The sequence below is a fragment of the Scylla paramamosain genome, chromosome 3, assembly GCF_035594125.1.
Source record: "Scylla paramamosain isolate STU-SP2022 chromosome 3, ASM3559412v1, whole genome shotgun sequence".
Lineage (NCBI taxonomy): Eukaryota > Metazoa > Arthropoda > Malacostraca > Decapoda > Portunidae > Scylla > Scylla paramamosain.
In genome coordinates, this window is record NC_087153.1 from 4405001 (window position 1) to 4425000 (window position 20000).

Here is a 20000-nt window from a genome sequence, read left to right on the forward strand (position 1 = left end):
GAAAAAAAATATACATGGAATACCGGAACATGACAGAGCTAGCGATGAAGAGAGGGAGAACGTAAAAATGGGGAGGGAGAGAGAGAGAGAGAGAGAGAGAGAGAGAGAGAGAGAGAGAGAGAGAGAGAGAGAGAGAGAGAGAGAGAGAGAGAGAGAGACAGATATATATATGATAGGGGGAAAATAACAAAAAACAAAAATAAAAAATAAAATAAAATAGAATAAAAAAAAGACTAACGGGTCGGGATGCAGGACGCAATTCAAAGATTGATGCAATGCAAATTATTTTAAAAGGAGTGAATTTACGGCCCGGCCTTATATTAGAGCGCCTGTCACATTTATCTGCTTTCCTTTTTAGCTGTTATTATTTTTCATTCGTCAGCTGAAGGGTTATTCAAAAAATGTGGACGTCTGGCTCCTTTTTTTCTTCCTTTCTCTCTCTCTCTCTCTCTCTCTCTCTCTCTCTCTCTCTCTCTCTCTCTCTCTCTCTCTCTGTGTGAGGGGATTATTAGTGAGGCTGAGGATGCTAAAAGCGTACCTTGGTTTCTCTCTTGTTTCCTGTCTGTCATTTTTATTTTTGTCTACTGTTGTTTTTCTCCGCACTTTTTTTTTTTCCGATGATTGTATTTCTAAAAATGGTCCAATAAGGAGGTTCGACTCAAATAAGGTTTCGAAACGCGAGCTACGAGTTATATAGATTTATTCCAATGATTATGTTTTGTTTTTCTATTCTTACTCTTTTCAGGGGCGTGACGAATGGAAAAAAAATATTCTCTCTAAAAAGTGATTCTTGAGTGATTTATAGCCGCTTAGTTTATTTCGGTTTATAGCTACATCAGCCTCTTATTCAGCGGCATAATCAGGGCTCGGTTCACACGCCGGTTCATTTCGGGATTCGTGAGGCTTCATGCTGGCCGCGGTGGCTAGCAGTGGTCGGTTATCGGACCAACGATTGCCTGTCAGGAGGGGCGTCCCTCACGGGGCATCCCTCAGCTGCCCGCCGGTTCGTCACTCGGAGGTACGAGTATGTCCAGTACTGCCTGGTTCGCTGGTTCGCCCACGACCTCCCGCTGACACACCAACAAATAAACGCGGAGAAATAAACACAAGCGAACAAACACACTTTTCCAATAAACAAACTTGTAAACACACACTGCAGCGCGAAAAAATATGTGAAGGGCGAAAAAGTACATAAAAATACAAATAAATTTGATAAAAGCGATAACAAATGCAAAAATAACAGCGGGCATTAAAGACCGAAGCATCAAAACAATAACAATAAAGTCAATAGAAAAAAAAAGCATGAAACACGAGTGAATACCCATACAAAAAAGAAATAAAAAATAAAAATAAAAATAAAATAAAATAATAATGCACAAAAAAGCGGAATACGATGTTTAACTAGAAAACAAAAAAACAAACGAAAAAAAATAGGTATTATGTCACAACAACAACAACAACAACAACAACAACAACAAAACAACAGCAACAAGAGCGACAAGGACGACCAAGCTACTGGTTAGTGCAACATTAAAGAAAATACGTTGATAAACAATCGACACGCAGCAAGATAAACAAAATAGCTGGGGAGGACATGCAAACCAGAGAGAGAGAGAGAGAGAGAGAGAGAGAGAGAGAGAGAGAGAGAGAGAGAGAGAGAGAGAGAGAGAGAGAGAGAGAGAGAAACACCTGCTGAACACAAACACAGGAATGACGATTACCGAGAAGGGCGTAAACACACACACACACACACACACACACACACACACACACACACACACACACACACACACACACACACACACACACACACACTGCTACCTCTGTAAAATTCTTATGTAATCATTCTTTCTTCCTCACCACTGCCTCCTTTCTCTCTCTCTCTCTCTCTCTCTCTCTCTCTCTCTCTCTCTCTCTCTCTCTCTCTCTCTCTCTCTGCGCCTAACCTAACCGGTCAAACGTGCCTACGTAGTTCCTAGTACATCCCTCATTCAACCTCATTATCTTAACAAAGAAACACTACTTTAACAAATAGAGTAATTATGATTTACATGTATAGTTTTCGTGTGTGTGTGTGTGTGTGTGTGTGTGTGTGTGTGTGTGTGTGTCGCTCCCTTCGGCACAAAGTAGCAAGTGCGTCACGTAATGCGCATTATAAAGTGAAGCGTATGTTGGGTTTCACTTTTAATTAGCTCAAAACGGGGAGCCTCGACCGGTAATTCCCAGAGTCTCCCCCTAAATATAGTCAGGACGCCCGCCTGTCCCTTTCATCATTATCAATAAAATCATCGCAACACCACCACCACCACCCAACCAGCCCAACCAGCCTAACCAACCCAACCAGCCCCTGGGCCTCATGATCGCAGCACCGACACCACACACACACACACACACACACACACACACACACAGTCATCCGCCACAACCATTTGACACTGATACAATTCCCGGCACCGCTACATATCAATACAATTTTTTTTTCTTTTTCCTTCCATCGTCCCCACAGGGTTTATTCATTATTATTTTTCCCACCTCTGTGCCTCCCTCCGTCCCTCTCTCCCTGTTCCCTACTTTGGCTCACTATCACTACCACCCCTTACCACCACCACCACCACCACCACCACCGCTACCACTACCATATGAAATGCATAAAGCCAAACGTAACTGAAAAAAAAACAGAACAAAAAATACTTCTCGTTCTAACGCCATGAATCACTCTGTTAGGTGACGATGCTGCATCAGTTCCGTTGTCAAAAATCAGGGATAAAGGTTGTTGTATCTTTTTTTTTTCATATTTATTTATCCCCATTTTTTTTTTTTTTACACTTTTTTTTCAACCCGCGTGGAAGTCGACCGTGCGGGACACTCGTCGTAAACATCATTAATATCGAAACGGCGCGCGCGTATGTACACACACACACACACACACACACACACACACACACACACACACACACACACACAGAGGAAGGGAGGGAGGGAGGGAGGGAGGGAGGGAGGGAGGGAGGAGGTACTGTAGGGGAGAGAGAAAATGGAGCGATTTACCCGAGTAGATGAAAACAGAAGGAGCTAATGAGTAAATATATGCACGCATTCTCTCTCTCTCTCTCTCTCTCTCTCTCTCTCTCTCTCTCTCTCTCTCAATAAAAAAAAATACACAAATTAAAGAATAAATGAAGACACACCAATATCTAAATAAGCGCTATATAACTAAGAAGAGCTAATAACAGGATTACACTTGCTACTGAAAAAAAGGCCACATTTTTATCTATTAAGCGAGGAAAGGGTAAGTGTATGAGCCTGGCTGATGAGGGGAGGGCAGGGGAGGGAGTGTGCGAAGGGGCAGCGCTCCCCCTTTCCACTTTGCATGAGGGAAGCGACGACAGGAGAGAGATGGAGAGAGGGATGGAGGGAGGGGCAGGGAGGGACGGAGGGTCACTGCCTCTACATTGCAAAATTGGGGGAGAGGGGTGGTGCATGGGAGGAGGGTAGGGATGGGAGGGGGAGGGGGAGGGGGATGCTGAGTGGTGTATCCAGTCAGCCTTCCTACCATCCCTCCCTGTCCCCTTCCCTCTCACCCCCCCCCACCCCTACACTGCAAATCAAGGGATGAGAGGGGGACGGGGGGTGAAGTTGGGGGGTCAATCAACCCTACTTTGTTTTCCCCGGAGGAGTGACTCAGTGCTTCCCTTCCCCCCTTCCCCCTCCCTCTTCCTCCCCTACCCCCTTTTACTCTTCCCTCTATTACATCACGCGCAGCCCTCCCCCCACCTCCAAAATCACCCACCACCCCCTGACCAACTAACTCCATCACCTCCCTCCCCCCAACCCCATCACTGGTCTTTTACCCCGAGTGTCTACCCCCTACCCCTCCCCTACACCCACCGGCCACCCATCCACGCTCTACTGGTGATCAGCCATCCTCCCAGTCTAATTTCTGTTCCTCTTCTTCGTATATAATACTATATTCTCTCTCTCTCTCTCTCTGGAAAATTATACCTAACCACACATAATATACAATAATCCAGTAAGATACATAACCATTAGTAAAGTACAAAACGGTTACAATAATACAACCTTAATTTCTCATCATCTATAACATTTTTTTCAAACACTAAACTCTCACCAAAGGAAGGTTACGCAAAGAAAGATTCGGGAATTTCAACTTCTAGCTCGTCTGTGTATTCCCGGCTTAGAAATACTGGTTACTGGGACCCGACCGAGGCATCGTCCCGCTTTACTAGTGTTATCCTTTCCCGGCGTTGCCCTGGGCGTTCTTTCATCGACCAGAGCCCCGAGGGATGGATGGGCAGCTGATTTGGATGGGTCTCAGCTGCTTGCCCTGAGCTGGATATGAATCTACGTACACTAGAATGGGTTTGTATTATTGCTTCTACCACATCAACGACGCTCCTCTTCCTTATTATTAGTCACCACCACCACCACTACCACTACTACAGCTGCTACTACTACTACTACAACAACAACTACTACTACTACTACTACTACTGTTGCTACTACTACTACTACTACTATTACAGGGACTCTCAGCAGCCTCGCCCAGCTCGTCCGAGTAACGTGGCAGCCACTAATTAAGATTTACCTCCACGTTACGTCCTAATAAAAGGAAAAAGGGAGCGCAATTTAGGCCAAAGGGAAGGGCGGCACATGAGGGGGGTTAAGGGGAGTGTGAGAGGATCAAGGGGTGAGTGGAGGGGCGGTGTGGATAGGGCTGTAAATAGAGAGACAAAGACATGTACTACTACGTAAAAGTTGCCTGAAAATATATATGAGAGAGAGAGAGAGAGAGAGAGAGAGAGAGAGAGAGAGAGAGAGAGAGAGAGAGAGAGAGAGAGAGAGAGAGAGAGAGAGAGAGAGAGAGAGAGAGAGACTTGAAAGCTGCCAAAATACCTCACTCATCACCACCACCACCTCTACACAGGCTAAGGCGTCACAGAAAACTTGTCCCCGACGACTCCAAGTCCCTCCCTCCTTCCCTCCCTTCCTGCCTCGGCCCAAGTCTTGCTAAAATTCTAAGCTAAGACTTGGTGACTCAACTTGCCTCGAGCCCAACCGAGCCAGGCCGGGCGTCCCTGGTGGGGTGGTGGTGGTGGTGGCTGAAGGAGTGGGGAGGGAGACTGTGGTCGGGAGGAGGAGGAGGAGGAGGAGGAGGAGGAGGAGGAGGAGGAGGAGGAGGAGGAGGAGGAGAAGGAGGAGGAGGAAGGTAGTGGTGGTGGTGGTGAGGTAAGGGGGGCAGGGTTGGAACAGAGGCGGTGACCACGACTTGCAGCCACCAACAGGAGAGTGAGGCTTTCAGGAGCGACAACAAAAGAAAACAAAGAAAATATAAATAATAAATAAAGCTTCGTGTGTGTTTAGTGAGGGCAGAGTCAGCTTATGAATATATGTGGAGGGAGAAAGAGAAAGGAAGGAGTAGGAGAGAGAGAATGAGAAAGTGCGAGAGAAACAGGCGAGCAGCTCCGCCAGTGACAAGCGAGGTTCCACACGCAATTTGGTGTATGGAGGTCCTGGGGCTTTATCGATCGCTTCAAAACGCGTCACTAAGGTCGAATTCGAGGCGGGAATAAAACCGAAACCGACCCGTAGGCGCACGTGCCGCGGACCGTACAGGCGAAGTCCCCGTGCGACCTTTACTGCACGCACGCCCGTACTGGGGCCGGCGTGGGGTTACAGGGCTGGGCCTAATGTTTATCCAAAGTCTTAGTGTCGATTAGGTCGTAAATTCTATAATAAAGTGAAGCCTCATCACCCTAATGGACGCTGAGGCGGCGGTGGCTCGTGGATCAAACAGCATCTGGTCTCTCCAAATCCAAAGAAATGCTTCGACTTGATGATTAATGCGCCAATATACGCCGCGGGTTATTGCATGCGGGCCCGCGTATCTCACGCCGCCACTACGCCGCTCCCCGAATACGTCTCGCACTTAATGAATCTGCATTCGAGATCACGGTGACGGGCGTGCTGCGGCGCCTCGAGGACGCGACCTCCCGTCTGCCTTACTGCCCTTACTGCCGCCTCCCCTCTCCCCCCACCCCTCGCCCCACTAAGCCACCTATCGCACATCGGTCCAGAGCCATAAATACGCCCCGCGCCAGCATCAATCGCATCATATTCCCAGCACGCGACAAGCAGCGCCACCGCCAACTGTTCACACACGCCGCCGACAAATTTTACTGAATGTGGTGTGTAGTATGTCATTAATTCTTCGCAGGCCAGGCATGCCGTCGACGGGCCGCCCAATAAAGTCCAGGCAGTTCAGCGACAAACCGAGCGAGATGAAGACACTTACGTGGAATGAGGCGAATCTCTGCTTCTAATTTTGTGCTACTACTCCGGAAGTGGCAGTCTTGAGTACACCACTGGTAACTTTACACTAACTAGGAGAGAGAGAGAGAGAGAGAGAGAGAGAGAGAGAGAGAGAGAGAGAGAGAGAGAGAGAGAGAGAGAGAGAGAAAGGGGAGGGTAGTTACGAGGAGTGTTTCATTGCTACATCAACCTTCGCGTTATTGGTACAAAGTTTTTATATGTAAATTTGGGAGGGAACCTTCTTTTTTTTTCATGTCCCTGTTTTTTATTTGGTGAGCGTTAGGCGGCGTCCCGACCTACATTTCCTTCCACTAACAAAAAAAGTAGCGAGAATCAAAGACGCAGAGACATACACATCCTGTTGACATCACAGTGACGCAAAAAAAAACGAGAGAGAGAGAGAGAGAGAGAGAGAGAGAGAGAGAGAGAGAGAGAGAGAGAGAGAGAGAGAGAAAACTCAAATAAATTACAACTATACGCCTGATGTAGTCTTTGCCCTACAAGCTTTTACGCCTTGTCCTCCTTCCCCCAATATCTACAATCACCATTCACATTCACCACAGCACAATACAGCATTGCACAGCACAAGAGCATGCGTCTCTCTCTCTCTCTCTCTCTCTCTCTCTCTCTCTCTCTCTCTCTCTCTCTCTCTCTCTCTCTCTCTCTCACTCCCCGGCACAGTATGCAACATCATTATGCGCTACACGACAACCAGTCATCTGCGGCAACCAACAGCTGCGGCCCGCGTCCCCACAGCACTGTATCAAGCTCAGCCCTGCCATCCCCAGCTGCACACCCACCGCCATCTACGCCATGCCCCGCTGCACCCTCTACGCTATACGCCAGACCCGCAGCCTCACTACGTACCCCGAGGCCTTACACACACCAGACACCACGCCCGATACCCCGGCAGTCTTCTCTATCGCCATACAGCATGCCCAGTGGTTCCATATCTAGCCGGTTTGCTTTCTGTAACCACCGTCTCACCCGCTCCACTTATTAGCATGTCTGGCCTTTGATGTTTTACAAGCCGTCAGTCCGAGTCAGAGTTACTCCTCCGTCCGAATTACAGCGTTGGGGCCATCCATCGCCAGAAATTCGATTAGGTCCAGTTGTCGGTCACTCGCAGGGGAAAAAGGGCCTTAGGAGCGGCCGCGTTATCGACTGGCTGCCGGGGGAATGGAGGTTGCCGATGAACATGTCGTAATTAATGGCAAGAGTATTTTACTTTTATTTATTTATTTTTTTCTTTCTCTTTCTCTCCCCGGACGCTCTCTCTCTCTCTCTCTCTCTCTCTCTCTCTCTCTCTCTCTCTCTCTCTCTCTCTCTCTCTCTCTCTCTCTCTCTCTCTCTCTCTCCCTCTCCAACGCCGCCACTCTTTCTTTTCAGACCAAAAGTGTAACATTAAGTTCTCACAGGGGGTGGAAGTTTGGGTGCGGTGGCGAGGAGTAATTGGAAGTCTTACATACGTTAATATATACTTGCTGCACTGCTCTCTCTCTCTCTCTCTCTCTCTCTCTCTCTCTCTCTCTCTCTCTCTCTCTCTCTCTCTCTCTGTCTGCGTGTGTGTGTGTGTGTCTGGAGGTGAACAATTCGGGTGCTAAGGGAGGACCTGGGTGGCGGTGCTGCGGGGGTACAGAATATCGATCGTGTAAAGGCAATTTCGGCCACAAGTCGATGCGTTCCCCGCGTGACGAGACTCGGTGGGTGGGGTGGGGGTGATGGGAAGGTGGGGGGTGTAGGGTAGGTGGTGGGAGGGAGGCGGGAGGGGGTGTTGGGTTGGTGGAAATGGGGGCTGGGGGACTAGTGGGTTGATGGGTGGTGGGAGGGTGGTGGGAGGGTAGCGTTTTTGGGGGTAAGGGGGTGGTGGTGGTGATGGGGGGTGGGGGGTTGGCTAGCAGATGTTTCACGACTGGCGACAATAACCGGACAGGCCACAGAGGCTGAGCTGAGGGTTAGGGACGCCCGTGTCTCAATCCTCTTGGCAAAGACTGGACACACACACACACACACACACACACACACTCACACACACACACGCACATATAGGTAGCAGCCTGCCAGAGCCAAAACACAAATGGTCAAAAACAGACGCAGAACAAGAAATAAACTCAAGTGCCTCTGAGTTACTAGTGCATCTCTGCTCTCACTGGCAAATATACAACGGTGACAATGGTGGTGGTGGTGGTAGTGGTGGTGGGTGGGGCGGTGGCGGCGGCGGCGGTGACGGGATGGCCGATGAATGCACGGGGGAACGAGAAGAATCTAGTGATCAAACAAGCTGAAGCAAGACGCCATCGACATTTATATTCCACGCAGCAGCAGCAGCAGAGGCAGCATCAGCAGCATCAGCAGCAGCAGCAGCAGAAGCAGCAGCAACAGCAGCAGCAGCAGCAGCAGCAGCAGTAGTAGTAGTAGTAGTAGTAGTAGTAGTAGTAGTAGTAGTAGTGGTGGTTGTGAAAGTACATCTAGTGTTCAGAAAGGCAGAGGTACACATAGTAGCGAAGGTCAAACAGTATGATGGAGGAGTGTGCGTGTTGTGGTCATGTCGTATGCGTGCATGTGCCTCCGTGTGCTTGCGTGTCGGCACCCATGGCTTGATCTTGGCGTTGTGTGCGTGCCAATGACTGTTCGTGTGGGGGGTGTACGTATGTTTGTATGCGGCCAATACTCAGTGTGTCCGTGGGAGAGTAAAAGTGTGTGTGTGTGTGTGTGTGTGTGTGTGTGTGTGTGTGTGTGTGTGTGTGTGTGTGTGTGTGTGTGTGTGTGTGTGTGTGTGTGTGTTCCGTGGAGGAGAGAAATTAAACAATAAATAAATTGCGATGCATATATACGTCAAGGAGTCAATGGCGAGGAGTAATAAAGAAGAAGGTGAAACGCCGCCACACAGGCCATTGAGAAAGGAGGGGAGAGGAAGAGGAAGGGGAGGGAAGGAAGGAAGGAAGGAAGGAGGGGAGGCAGGGGAGAGGATGACTAAGAAGAAACAGGAAGGAAGAAAGGAACGCTGAGGGGGCATCCTTTTCCTCCTTCCCACCTTTCTTAGCCTCTCGTCCAAACCTTCGTATGCAAGTCATCTCACCTTTTTCCCTCCCTTCCCTCTCCTCCTTCTCCTTCCCTCCTTTCCCTCCCCTCAGCCACTTTGCCTTCCCTTCCTCGCTCCCCTCCCCGTACCCCTCGAGCACGGGAGCCGCCCTCTACCCTCCTTCCCGAGACTATAAACCTGTGAACGACCCCTATAAAGATACAGCCGAGGCCAGAACCGAACCACCTTCACCTCCTCTGGCCCTCCTCGACCCCTCTATTCTTCCATTTCCTCCATTCCTTCCTTCCTTCCTTCTCCTACTCCTTTTTGTGTCTAATTTATGTCTAATTTCTATTCCTTTCTTGTGTTATTTTCTTTCCCTAATTTGCTACTGTTTGAACTTATGGATATGTCTTATAGTGGACTCTCTCTCTCTCTCTCTCTCTCTCTCTCTCTCTCTCTCTCTCTCTCTCTCTCTCTCTCTCTCTCTCTCTCTCTCTGTTCCAAACACACCATTCCCCACTACTCCTTACACACCCTGCATCTAGCGTCCCCCCCGTGCTCCTTCCCTCCCTTCCTTCCTCCCTTCCTCTCCTATACCGTCCCTCCTCCTGTCCTCTCAGCCCCGGCAACCGGTTACTGCCAAAACCGGTTATGGCAGCTGTCATCAATTCTCAAGTAACCTCCGGTCGGCACTAAGTGAGGCCGATGCTCCTGCTGTGTGTGCTGCGGGTGGAGCTGTGCTGTTCTGCGTTTGAATGTTCGTGGAATTACTGTACATACAACGTGGGTAGTTCATGAAACAGTCAGCAGGCAGTCTTCCAACGCAGCCTGTGTGATTCATATCCTCCTCCTCCTCCTCCTCCTCCTCCTCCTCCTCCTCCTATCTCCTACTCCTCCCTATTTTTTCTTTTTTTCTTTTTTTTATTTCGACGAAGATGAAGATAAGAAACAATGGGCCTTTATTAGGGGTTTAATTATTCGGCAAGATGATTATTGTCCCGCGTCAAGACAATAGAAGTGAGATTTAGTGCTCTGGGGTTACATCCTCTTACCGCTGCTCGCCACACACATACACACACACACACACACACACACACACACACACACACACACGCTGGAGTTTCATAAGGTTAAATTATAAAGGAAACTCCCCTGCAGGATGTGGCGCCGTGTGGGTGAGGGAGACGCGAACTCAAGACTGGCCGCGGGTGTGTGTGTGTGTGTGTGTGTGTGTGTGTGTGTGTGTGTGTGTGTGTGTGTGTGTTGCTAGGCTGTGGCGACGACCACCGGGGCCACACCTTGACTGACACACACACACACACACACACACACACACACACACACACACACACACACACACACACACACACACACACACACACACACACACACACACACACTTTTCGTTCCAAATGCCAAACAACAAACTAAAAGGCAGTCTTTACACACACACACACACACACACACACACACACACACACACACACACACACACATACACACTCAAGATTTGCGACATATAACACCTCCTTGCCCCTAAATATTGATCAGCGTCCGTCTGCACGCCCACACACGCCCAAGAGGGAGGACCGCGCCTCAGCCTACGGCGCCCGGCACCCCTACATTACTACAACCCCCCCCCCTTACCCCACGCTGCGCTCTCTCTCTCTCTCTCTCTCTCTCTCTCTCTCTCTCTCTCTCTCTCTCTCTCTCTCTCTCTCTCTCTCTCTCTCTCTCTCTCAGCCGTCTCTCCTTCCCTCCAGTTTCTCCTGACCCACTCCTTCCTCCGCCATGCTCTCCTTCCAGAATACTTGTGAACACCTACATGTATACGTGGCCCACATGTATACAAGAGCTACGTGTACACAGCTGCTGAAGGAGGAGGAGGAGGAGGAGGAGGAGGAGGAGGAGGAGGAGGAGGAGGAGGAGGAGGAGGAGGAGGAGGAGGAGATAGTTTAGCCAGAGATATGCGAGCCACGTCCGTCTGAAGCAGAGGAGCGTGAGGGACAGACAGGCAGGAAGGAAATACTAACCAATACAGCATCATGACGCAGTTTTCTCTGAAGCGGCACCACCACCGGCTGACACCTGATACTGATGACATGCTTGCAACAGCCGGTGGGTTGGCCTCTTATTGTTGTTACTGTTGCTCCTACTCTTATTGCCGTACTACTAACTCTAACCCCTCTCCCCCCAATGCCCGAAACTACCCACCATCTACAATACAACCCTCTCATATCCTGGCCTACTTCACTCACGGTTTGCTGCAGCTGTATCCAATCCCTTTCCTCCTGCTGTATACTGACAAGCCTGCCTGCTGTATCTCCCTTTCTCATACACCGAGCAGCCCTCTAGCCTGTCCTTCCTGCTGAACACACGCTCTGCTGCACCTTCTTCCTGACGTCCGCTACACAACCCCAGTATTCCCGCTAGGTTCAGCTTCAGGGTCTGCTTCACTCGTCAACTGAACTGTTTTTTTTTTCCGCTACGCCGATATCATCAGTCTGTATCACACTTCCCTCATACACTAAAGGCTTGTTCTACACCCTCCTTGCCTGGATTTCTACATCGTGTACAAGGGAGCTTCTGATGCCTACCGCTACACACCTTGCTCTTGTTCTCCGTCACCCTCTCGAGCTGTTTCTTTCTTCACACGGCGGGCCCATGCGATGAGTGGGTGAACACAGGACACGGGTGAGTCGAGAGAGAGAGAGAGAGAGAGAGAGAGAGAGAGAGAGAGAGAGAGAGAAGGGTGGGGTGGTGATGAACAATCTTCTGAAAGCGCGTCTCTTTCTTATTTTGCCTCACCAAACTTGTTTTTTTGCGTATCACCGGGAGACAAACACTCAATTATTCTCTTCCTCCTCCTCCTCCTCCTCCTCCTCCTCCTGCTTCTTCTCCTCCTACTCCTTTTCATCATCTGCCTTTCTTCCTTTCTTTTCTTCCACCTACACGTCTTATATTCCACTTCAAGCTTTTTTTTCTCATCCCGTGACCTTTACTTGATATATATTTTTTCTACTTTGACCTGAACGTGGTGTTGCATCTATAATGTTTGTATAATTAGTTGAAGAGAGAATGTTCTCCACAAAAAAGGTGATGAAAAAGTAAAAGCATGTGTAATAGTGAAAGAAAAATAGACATGGTATGGTTGTTATTCTCTCCGTAAATTAAATCATCCTGACAGTGACGAAACATCAATAGAAAATGTACACACACACACACACACACACACACACACACACACACACACACACACATACATACATACTACTACTGATCATTGGGACTGCTGTCATTGCTTCACCCCCACCACCCCTCCCTGCCTTCTCCCTCCCCACCATCCCTCTCCCTCACCCCTAACCCTCTTTCAGCCCAACAAATTTAATTTTCTATATTTTCAGCTGCACATAAGCTTTAAATCCCTCGGAAATGCGAAAAATAATTAATGAAACAGCCCGCCGTGGCACACCTAATCAAACAGCGGCAGTGCGCTGTTTAGGGACACAAAATCTCTCACTGCGGACGAGCGCCCCCGAAAAGCAAATAAAAAAGTTTCCCAGTTCTCCTTTATAACAATTCTGTCCAAAGCCCTAAATCGCTCGAAACATCACCAATCATTAAGAGGGAATTAAGAGCCATTAATATAGGCGACACGGCATGGCATTTGGGGTCCATTCTAGTAAGCGGGCCGTGGGAGGGACAGAGGGAGACGGCGACGGTGGCGATGGTGGAGGTGGGGGGATGCTACTACTACTACTACTACTACTACTACTACTACTACTACTACTACTACTACCACCACCTCCACCCACTTCCCCTTAACTCACTGGGTACCCCCCTGCCGCTCTCCTACACCACCCCCGGGCCGACGTGGGAAAGGGCAGCTGACAAGGTAACAGATGAGAGGTTTCAGATACGCCGCCAGGAGGTTCTGCATCCTGATGACAGAACCACTACTACTACTACTACCACCACCACCACCACCACCACCACCACTACCACCGCCACCACCACTATCCGATGCCACCGATCCGTTTAGAGCCGGAGTGAATACAGTCCGGAACAGCCGCCTCTCCATCCCTCCTCTCCCCTCAGTTTATCTCCCCCCTCCCCTCTCTCTCTCTCTCTCTCTCTCTCTCTCTCTCTCTCTCTCTCTCTCTCTCTCTCTCTCTCTCTCTCTCTCTCTCTCTCTCTCTCTCTCTCTCCCCTCCTCCCAAACCACTACCCCTGCCACCACCACTACCACCACCACCACCACCACCACTATCCCCCATCCCTACCAGCTCCGTCCGATAAAACGTCATCCATTGTTATTATTCTTTTTTCTCTCTCGTTCGGTTGTAAAAAAGAGAAAATCCGATGCGATTAGACACAAAAATACAGCAAATTGATAACCATAATTCCAGGAAGCTCACTTTTGTATTATTCTTTTTTTTTTTGTAGTATATTTCGTCATCATCTTCAATCTTAAGCGTATGAAAGCAAAGAAATCACGTATCATCATTTCACTCACACAAAGGATCCGCTTTCTTCACTAAAGTAATTTCTGAGATCCGAGATTACGGCCAAAAAAAAAAAAAAAAAAAAAGGAAAAAATAAATAAATACAAGGTTTCATTGGGGTATAAATATAAACATTACGTGATATTTATTATTATCATTACTGGTGTGCGGGTTTCACGTGCGTGCTCGCCTCCCTGACGCCCCTTTCTAGCACGTCACTTCCAATTGTTTGTTTATAAGGTTGTGTTGATGTTTGGCCGATAATGATGGATTGGCGTTATGAATCTGTTAATTAATTTCGGGTGTGTCGGAGCCTCGGGCCAGGATGATTTCTATTTTATTTTTTATTTCATGTGTCGATAAAATATATGTATGTGTGGGAATTCTGTCGTGTAGCAGGAGGGTCTGCACACACACACACACACACACACACACACACACACACACACACACACACACACACACACACACACACACACACACACACGGATGCATACAAAGAACACATACTCACACATGCACACATATACACACCAGGCAGCCAAGTCATCACCACACACGCACGCACACACACACACACACACACACACACACACACACACACACACACACACACACACACACACACACACACACACACACACAAGCAAGCAAGCACGCAAACACACAGGCAAACACAAAAACAAACAAACCTCCAACACACATACACACCCATTGCCAACACACACACACACACACACACACACACACACACACACACACACACACACAAAACAACACAACCCCTAAACACCTAACAAAAACACACGCACACATGCCCATCACGTCCTAATAATTAATAATGAGTTACAAACATTGGCTTCGTGCTAAAAAAAAAAAAGGGTGTTGATGATTTTTTGTGGATAAATGGCACCAAAAAATGTCCCTAGCAAATCCGGGGCTTTAGCCTAATTAACACAGCGGCCATGATTGTGATTAATTAACAGTTAATACCAGTTACAAAACATGGCGGTCCTCTGGTGTAGCCCACGATAATAACTGAGTCCCCTACCTATACTCCTCCTCCCTTCCCTTCCCCTCTCTCACCTCCCCTCCCCTACTCGCTTACCTCACGCCGAGCCGGGGCAAAAGAGAGGGAACTGGATGAGGGGAAAGGGAAAAGGAAAGGAAAGGGAAGGAAAGCAAGAGAGAAAGGGAAGATGAGCTGAAATGAGGTGAGAGAAGATAAGAGGGAAATCAGGAATGGGAAAGAGGAGAGAGATAGAAATGAGGTGAGAGGGAAAAGAAGGACTGGATGGGGATATGAAGAAGGTAAGAGGCAGAAGAGTTTGGAGGAGAACATGGGAGGTGTGCAGGAAATGTTGGGGAACAAGGTGTGAGGGAGGAGGGGAAGAAGGGGTGAAGAGGAGGGTGGGGTGAAGGTCTCGAAATGAAGGACGGGAAGGGAAAGGGAACATATGAGAGACGAAAAGGAGGAGGAGGAGGAGGAGGAGGAGGAGGAGGAAGGCAAAATAAGCGGAGGGAGAGAAAGCAAGCGAGAAGCAAAGAACCAGACAAAAGAGACGACGAAAAAGAAAAATGACGAGGAGGAGGGAAGAGTAAGAGGAGGAGGAGGAGGAGGAGGAGAATATAAGAGAAAGGGAGATACAGGTTAGGGGGATAACCGAAGGGAAGTTAGGAGGAGGAGGAGGAGGAGGAGGAGGAGGAGGAGGAGGAGGAGGAGGAGGAGGAGGAGGGGAGGGAAACGGGTCAGTGAGAGAAAATTACCTCAGAATAATTAAAAAAATATTAATTACTACTTCACTTCCGGTCGGGTCTCTCCAAACTGACGGTAATGGCGGACACATGGTAGGGGAGGATCCGTCAGGCGCATTCAGCTGCCCGTGTGGTGGTGATGGTGGTGGTGGCGGTGGTGGTGTAAAAGTGGTGGTGTTGTATGTGGTGTAGTTATTGATTGATTTGCATGCTGGTTGGGGTGACAATGTTGCGGCGATAATGGTGGTGATAGCGAGGTGGTGTGGCCATATTGTGCAAGAGTCAATGATGGTACGTACGTAGTGTGTTGTGGTGGTGGAAGTGGTGGTGGTGGTGTGATAGCAAGTGACGGTTGGGCATGTTGGTTTGATAGGATGGTAATGGTGGTGGTGCTAGTGGTGGTGGTGGTGAGTATGATGGCCGACATGCCTTTATTGTGTAGTTGTGTTGTTCATGGTGTTGCTGTTGTATTGTATTGTTGTATTGTGATGTTAAATGATGGCTAGGTGTTACAGTACAGCCTTTCAGTGGTGGTGTGTTGCGATTACCTTGGTGTTGACGATCGTGTTCTCATTCTCAGAGGCTTTGATTCATATCCAGCCATGAATATTCGACTGTCCCTCAGGAAGATAAAGATCAGGGTCAAACTTGATATGATAAGAAAAGAAAAGACAAAAAACAAAAAAGAACGATCACCCCAGTCATCCTCTATCCTTCGTCAACTGGCTGCGCTGGGCAAATCTATTTCAACTCCCTCCTTCCATCTATCCACCCCCATCCCACCTGCATCCAATCTACTTTAATTCGAGCAATTCCTTCGTCAATACATCCATCTTGTTCTTGCTCTGTTTATCCTCTCTGTTATTTTCTTATTGTTCAGCCTCTCTCTCTCTCTCTCTCTCTCTCTCTCTCTCTCTCTCTCTCTCTCTCTCTCTCTCTCTCTCTCTCTCTCTCTCTCTCTCTCTCTGATACAACATAATCATACCTTATTCCTCAGTAGTATTACTCTCCAGCAGCCCACAGTGACTGACTATACGTATACTGAAAACATTATTTATCAGATCATCGCTTCAGCTTCCTGGTCTTGGCTCTAATTATCTAACTGGCATTTGAGTTTCATGATAAGCTATTTTTTTTTGTCCCCCCCTACCATCTCCGGCCTCCAGCACCCCCGTGGCGGCTACAAGTGACCCGCTGTTCTGTGCCCTTCCTCCTCGTCGTGAGTCACAAGGTTGGTCAAGGATGACTCACAAGGCTCCACTCACGCCGCGGGTGCTGCCCAGGCGGCGTGAATCACTCACTCCCACAAGGGCTTCCTCATGACGCGACGCAGCCCTCAGGTACTCCTCAAGGCTTCCCCTTATGGGTCACTCCGCCGGCTGAGGTGAGAGGGAGCACCGACAACACCAGCAACACCCAGACTACCCTCGAGGTACACACAGGTGCCGTTTACAGAGACGCGCTGGTGTGTTTCCAGAGGCGGAGGAACAGCCCGCTTAGTTAACGTGCACAAGCATCATTTACACTGGTGATATCGCGTGTAGCTAGAAGCCGGCCGACAAAAAAATGGCAAAACAAACTCAAGTGTCATTCACAGACGCGCTACTGTGAGGCAGCAGGTGAGAGAACACTGTCTGGAAGTTCATTTACTCTTCACCTCAACGCCTCGTAATCGCCCACCGCACAAAAAAATAACAGAAAAAGATATGAATTTACCGCACCACCGCGTAATTTGATAAAGCCGCAGTTCCCGATAGGAGAAGAGGGAGGAAGGGAGGAGAGGAGGGAGTGGAGAAGAAGAAAGGGAAAGCAGAGTCGTCCGAAGATGAGTGTGTGTAGAATAATCTTAGAAAATTTACGTTAAAAAACACAATTGTTTATTGACGGAGTGTGAGTCTCTTCCTCCTTTTCTACGTGGGAGTCTAGTCATAGGGTTGTGAAGCAAGACGTAAGCCTCCCTTCTCTGTACTCAAACTGGTGACTTCTTTCGCCTTCCCTTCACAGAGAAAATAGCCATGATAATCAAAACTGGGACACTGAACCTTTAGTCAACATTGGGCCTTTGTGTGTGTGTGTGTGTGTGTGTGTGTGTTGCTCCCCTGAAAGAGTATTGCACGTTTTCACAACAAATGATTCACGGGAAACCGGCTTCCCTGAGAGACATGAAGTAACATTATCCGGAGGAAATAACACAACCTGAGGGCAGCGGGGCGTCACGCGGCTGTCTGCGTGCGTGTCCCTCGTGCATGGAGTGTAATACAGGCCTGTCCATCACGGCCCTCGTCACACAGCTGCCACAGGAACCCACAGACTTCACTATCATGACTTCATTGGGTATTGTTTAGCGTACCTGCAAACTTCAGTGTGTAGTCTAACTTGGTTTACGGGCACGCATGCACGCACGCACGCACACACACGCGCGCGCGCATGCACGCACGCATGCACACACACACACACACACACACACACACACACACACGTTCTACTGAAGTTAATGAGCACGTAATCAAGGTAGACGGCTTGGTCGAGGAATGTAGTCTAGGGTACGACTGTTACGGATTTAAACTCTGACATTTGAGAAAAAAAGGGGAATGCCATTTCTCTAACGACAGCAAAGAATACCAAACGTGCCGCACGCAGCAAACACGGCACGCCGCCCACCACGAACATCAAGGCGTGCCTCGAGAATGTGAGTCACTCAAATGGGCTTGAGGGGCTCGAATACACATTTATCATCATTGTCATGTGCTAGAGGCGGACAAGATATTGTTATACATTTAAAACAAATAAATATAGAAAAGACGTCTGAGGAAGACTTGAGGAAGGATGATAGGTACCAAGGAGGCCGAAGCCTCAACACACAATGAGTACTTACTCTCTTCTCAGTCAGTTTGTCGCAGCGACGCATCTTGCAGATCTGATGCGATTTGTCGTTCCTGCAGGGAGCACAGTCACCGCAGTTGTCCTTCCGCTGGCACCCGACACAGTCGCCGCAACGTTTTCGCTTTTTCTTGACAGGTTTTTCAGGTGGATCATCCCCAGGCGGGGGCGGCTGCTGTGGGGGCGGGGGCCGAAAACCCCCTTCTGAGCAGGGCACAGAGGGGACAGCACCCAGGCCAGCGGGTGTGTTGTTGTTGTCCGAGTTATTCACGGCAGTGGAGGACACGCTGGACACTTGGCCGCTGTTCTCAGTGCCAGAGACGGAAGCGTCACTCTCAGAACTTTCCAGGGATCCCGCGCGACCCGCACGCTTCACGTTAGAGCGCACAGGCCCCTCTACTCGCAGCTGCGACGAGCTGCCCTCGAAGGACTGTGGCTGCTGTTGCTGTTGAGCTACACTATTGTTGTTGCTGGTGTTACTACTACTGCTGCCACTGCTGCAGGTGCTGCCGCTGGAGCCAGTGGGCGGCTGGGTGTTGGGCGACACTTGTGCCGGCGTGGTGGAAGAGGGCACAGGGTCACTGCCTTGTGGAGACTCGAACATACGAATGTGTCGTTCGTCCATCATCTGCTGCTGAATGGTAGGAATCTCGCGAGCCTGCACGGGTGCCGGCACCAGCGGGTAGCGGGCGTGAGGCGAGGGCAGCGTGTTGAACGCCGGAAGCGGTGAAGGCGTGGTGCTGCCCACGCTTCGCTCCGGGCTGAAGGCGTCGAAGGGCGGCAGCTTATGTGGCACAGGATGTTGTGGAGCGACATGGGGGTGTGGATGGCTCGGGGGTAGGAGTCACCGAAGGTGGGGATGGCGTGTGGATAGTGCGGGATGTGGGCCGTGGATGCTGCGGCCACTGGGGGAGTGTGGGTGAGCACCTGGATGGGGGCGGAGGAGGCTGCTAGCGGGTGGAGCCTGTGGTCCCCCGCGCGATGGTCCCCTGGGTGGTCGGCTTCCCAGGGGCGGTAGGCGCTATTGCCGTCAACGCCCACACGGGAGGACAGGCTGTCGGAGAAACCGTCCCCGAAGAGTAGGTTGTGGGTGTCGAGCAGGCGGCCCGTTAGTCCTTCTCCCAGCTCCATGTCCACCAAACAATTATAGGGCGGGAATGGGCGGGAGGGGGCGTGGGCGGAGTGGGCGGCCTCGGCGTGGGCGTGGCTCACCCCGGGCACCGAGCTCATACCAACACGGACACTACATCTGCAAAAAGAAACAAAAAAGTCGTCAGTGTAATTTCATTGGGACACGCCTCACTGCTGGGCGAGGCGTTCACTTAAGTAGGTGTAAAAAAAAAAAAAAAAAAGCTACCTGAAAGTAAACTTGGACCTGTTCAAAACCAGATATTCTACACCCGACACAAAATGTTATCATGTATCATGTGACTTTCATTACACTTTACTTTCTCTATCTAACATTATATATCTGCTGACTTTCACATTAGTACAGTCAAACCTCACTA

The 20000-nt window shown here is 49.4% G+C and overlaps 1 protein-coding gene across 3 annotated transcripts in view; it reads right to left on the reverse strand.

Moving 5' to 3' along the window:
* The window catches only part of LOC135089421 (uncharacterized), a 183930-nt gene that overhangs the window by 81615 nt on the left and 82315 nt on the right, over window positions 1-20000 (reverse strand). For all 3 annotated transcript variants that reach the window (XM_063984964.1, XM_063984978.1, XM_063984967.1), the window contains exon 2: window positions 18488-19741. In XM_063984964.1, the coding sequence (XP_063841034.1) occupies window positions 18488-19120 (633 nt within the window). In that variant the 5' untranslated portion in view covers window positions 19121-19741. The remainder of the gene's footprint in view (window positions 1-18487; window positions 19742-20000) is intronic.